The 4,138-nt window shown below is 30.7% G+C and overlaps 1 protein-coding gene across 1 annotated transcript; it reads right to left on the bottom strand.

The window, feature by feature from the left end:
• Nucleotides 1–735: 735 nt before the first annotated feature.
• Nucleotides 736–1,696, bottom strand: LOC136217733 (uncharacterized). Its single transcript, XM_066004380.1, has one exon. The coding sequence runs from the start codon at nt 1,395–1,397 to the stop codon at nt 900–902; it is 498 nt and encodes a 165-aa protein (XP_065860452.1). The 5' UTR covers nt 1,398–1,696; the 3' UTR covers nt 736–899.
• Between the last annotated feature and the right edge of the window lie 2,442 nt (nt 1,697–4,138).

Here is a 4,138-nt window from a genome sequence, read left to right as displayed (position 1 = left end):
CTGCAACAGAATACTATCTATATTGACTTCCACTGAGGCATCTGAGAGTCAGTTCTCAGATCATGCCACAAGAAAATTTGCTGGCAATCTCCATTTTGGCCACATTGTTTCAGAATTAACATAGATAAGAATAGAGTTGCAATCGAGCCGAACTGCTCATGTTCGCCAGAAAACGAACTAATTCGAACTCAACATCCTGTTCGAATTTCATATTCAAGCTACTCATGAGCAGTTTGTTTATTTATTTAAAAGTTTTATTTGCAAACTAACTTATTAATTATGTTATAGAAGCTCCGTAGTTTTAATACTTACAAAACTAAAGTTTCCGCTAAACTATATAAAGAAATACTATTATCGAGAAGAAAATAGTCGAACTGAGCACGAGCCTGTTGCTTAATATTATAATCGAGCTTGTTCATAAACTTTCGGGCCGAATTTCTCAGTGCTCAAACTCGATTCGTAAGCCTCAAAATCGTACTCAACCTTGGTTCATTTATAAATCCAACCAAACACAATCTTCATTTATAAATCCAACCAAACACAATCAAGTTTTTTTATTAAGCCTAAGGCTGTTAGCGGCTCCACTCATTTCCAAACCTAGATAAGAACTTTTCTCTTCCATTATCAATCCAAACCTCAAACTGGCTCTTGGAAGCGACCTTTTTCATACAATAATTCAACAGAATGCAATAATTGAACTAGAAAGTATTGCAGATAACAAATTAGGCAAGAAAAGAAATACCAAATTTACAAATTTAATCAAACAAAATGTATGAAAATGAACTACACAAGAAAACACAATTCATATGCCATCCAGAGAGATACACATCCAAACATCCATTAGTATTATCACTACATCGTATATATAGATCCTAGAACAAACTATTATACATAAGACCCTAAATTGAAGATACAAAGAGGTTGGTTCTAAGTTTGCTTACTTTCACACCATTGCAATCCAATCCACATCCGCACCGTGGGCACTCGTAGAAATTATCAATCGGAAAACTTGCCGAAGCAATTCCAACAGAAAAACCAAGTTCCTTATCGTATCTAACAACCTCTACAATATTCAACCACAGAAACAGTATCTTCACGCTTACACCGCTCAGATTTGTGATCTTGTTTTCGCTTATGACACCTCTGATCGTGGAAGCGTACTTCAACTGATAGGAACCTTCCAGAGAGAAACTACACGAACCGTTCCAATTGGCTCGAAATTTACCAGTGCTTTTGTCCAGTTCGTATCCAACAATTCCTTCAGGGAGAATACCAGCTGGAAAATTGTACGCGGCAAGGGCTTCGTATGCCGTAAGAGCATCGTCAGCGACGGCGGAGGGTGATGATGAGGCGGCGACTAATAAGAACAGTAGAACTGGTACAGCGGCGAAAGACATGACGGCGGAGTCGGCGGGGATCAGAATGAAAATTTCTTCTTGTAGGAAGATTTAATGTGGCTCCGTCCGGCCTTTGGAAATTGGTATTTATGGGAAAGTCTGGGCTGGATTTGTTAAGCTGCCACCTATACGATAATGTTGAGACAGCACGGCAAAAAGGAAAGGGAAAGGAAGATTTTCTATATCTGTTTCACCGTTTGGTAAGAAAGAAAAATACGGTTATACGACGCCGTGTTTCTTAACGAAGTTTCTAAACTATTGGAACAAATAAAGTATGCACTTGATAAATGAGAATAATTGCGTATGTTCGACTGGATATGGGAACAAATAGAGTATGCACTTGATATATACATCTCTCAAAAGAAAAAGAAAAAGAAAATGGCTTAATACATCATTTGCCTCTTGAATTTGTTCAAAATAGTTGATTGGTCCTCTGAACTTTCAAAGTGTCTCGATAGTCCTCTGAACTTGTATAAAATGTTCAGTTAACTCCCTAAACTTGAGTAAAATGTAATAATTAATCATTCGGTTGTAAAAAAGTAAGTAAAATGCGGAAGATATGTTACACGTGCCTTAAAATGTTATTACATACTTCAAAAAATAGATTAAAAACATGTTAAAAAATATTTTCTTAGTTATTCAACTATAAAACATTTTCTTCTCTAATATTATAATCGCATACCCCGATCTTGATCGTTTTACTTTTTAAAGATGTGTGCAACATATCTTCTGCATTTAACTTATTTTTTTACAACCAAGTGATTAATTGATTACATTTTATGCAAGTTCAAAAGGTTAACTGAATATTTTATGCAAGTTCAGGGGGCTATTGAGACACTTTGGAAGTTCAGGGGTCAATCAATCATTTTGGACAAGTTCAGGGGCAAATCATATATTAAGCCAAAAGAAAAAAAAAATAATAGTAGTAGTGACCCATCACAATATATATCTTATACAAAATTCGATCTAAATTAATGGATTGCTTTGCCTTTTTTAATTTATAGATGATTTTTCTTTTATAAAATAGAGTTATTTCTAATTTTCTATTATATTCTCTATTTATCCTGTATAGAATCAATCAATTAATCAAATTAATTTGAAATTATAAATATTTTATTAATTTAGCCATTTTTTAACTAGTATAATTATTTTTTTTTTAAAACCACATAAAAAATCATAGAAACAATGAAAATGGTGTTCAATTTTGACAGAGAAATTAAAAACCATGCATTAATATCTTATCTTTTAGAAGTTGTTCTCATACTTTTATTATTTTTGAAAAGTGTTCTCATAATTTTATAAATTTATTACAAATATCATTTTAGAAAATAATGGATACTATTAATGTTTGATAATATCCGAAATATTATCCAAAGAGTAATATTGTAATAATACATATAACAGTAGTCGCCAACATTATAATCACGGCCGGCTCTAGGTCTAGGCTAGGAGTATCCTAGGGTAGGGTCCAAATTTTTTAGGGTAAGTTACATATAACTCAGATATAATGTAAATATATACAATTGTGTCATGAGTGATGAATTCCATTTAAAATTATCAAATATAAGTAAAATAATATTGTAGTTGTCATCTAAAACTTTAAAAGTCACGTTTCCTTATTTCTTCAAAAAAAAAAAAGTCACGTTTCCTTATATTTAGGTGGATAATATCAATTAATATCATTTCACAAAAGAAAAGTTAAATATCCACTTATTCTACAACTGCTTCCCCTAAAAAAAATATATATAACTGCTACTTTCATCTTCCTTCTTTTGCTGTCTTTTTTTTCTTGTTATTATTATTGTTGTTTTTTTATTCAAACCATAAATTCAATTTTGTATTTATGTTAACATGTTGCAATTCATATGTTTCCTACATTTGGTATTATGAAATTCAGTTTTCTTGAAAGTTTTTTTTAACGCAAAGGAAATAGGAGGAAGTGGATCTTAAAAATATGCATGGCGTGAGAATAAAATATTTTTTTCCGAACCCTCATAGACTTTTTGGGAATATTAAAATTGTTTAAAGACTTTTGTAGATTCTTATCCACTTGTTTTGTTATGAGTTTTATGCTTTTTAACGTTTTTCTTTCAAGATATAAATTCGGTTTTAGATACAAGATAAGTTACAGTTGGAACAATAAGTTTACTATAGAACTTGATTTTCGATATATTCTTCGATATATTCTAGAGCCGTACATGAATAGAAAAGAGTAAGAAGAGTCTATATATGTTTTTATTTTTCCTGCAACGCAGAAAGAAAAAATTAATGGCATAAGATAATATGTTCTTTAGGAGTAGAGGAAAAATGAAAAACAAAAACAAAAACAAAGAAACTATAAAGAAAAAGAATTAATGGGACTATGTATCCATAGAAGTTTTAATAATTTAGTATTAAATTCAGTATAAATAATAAATTAATTTAAATATATTTTTGAACCACGTAATTTAACCAACTAATTTGATAAAAGTAAAATAAAATATTAGTTTGTGACAAAATTCAAAAACAAGCATGCATTAATTGTAAAATTAAATTGAAAGATGAGATATGGTGTAATTTCCTCAAATTTTTATTACTTTTTTTTATAGAATTTTTTTTTATTACTTGAGAACTTGTATATAAATAGTAGAAATCAATTTTATATCAAATTTTGTCTCCGTGGTAAGACTTATCATCTCCATCCCAAAGCTCTTGTGTTCGATTCCAGACAAGAGAATATTATTATTACATATCCCCACAAT

Source organism: Euphorbia lathyris, chromosome 2, assembly GCF_963576675.1.
Source record: "Euphorbia lathyris chromosome 2, ddEupLath1.1, whole genome shotgun sequence".
In the NCBI taxonomy this organism is placed as follows: domain Eukaryota; kingdom Viridiplantae; phylum Streptophyta; class Magnoliopsida; order Malpighiales; family Euphorbiaceae; genus Euphorbia; species Euphorbia lathyris.
Note: the sequence above shows the minus strand (reverse complement) of the source record. Positions and strands in the feature narration are given on the sequence as shown.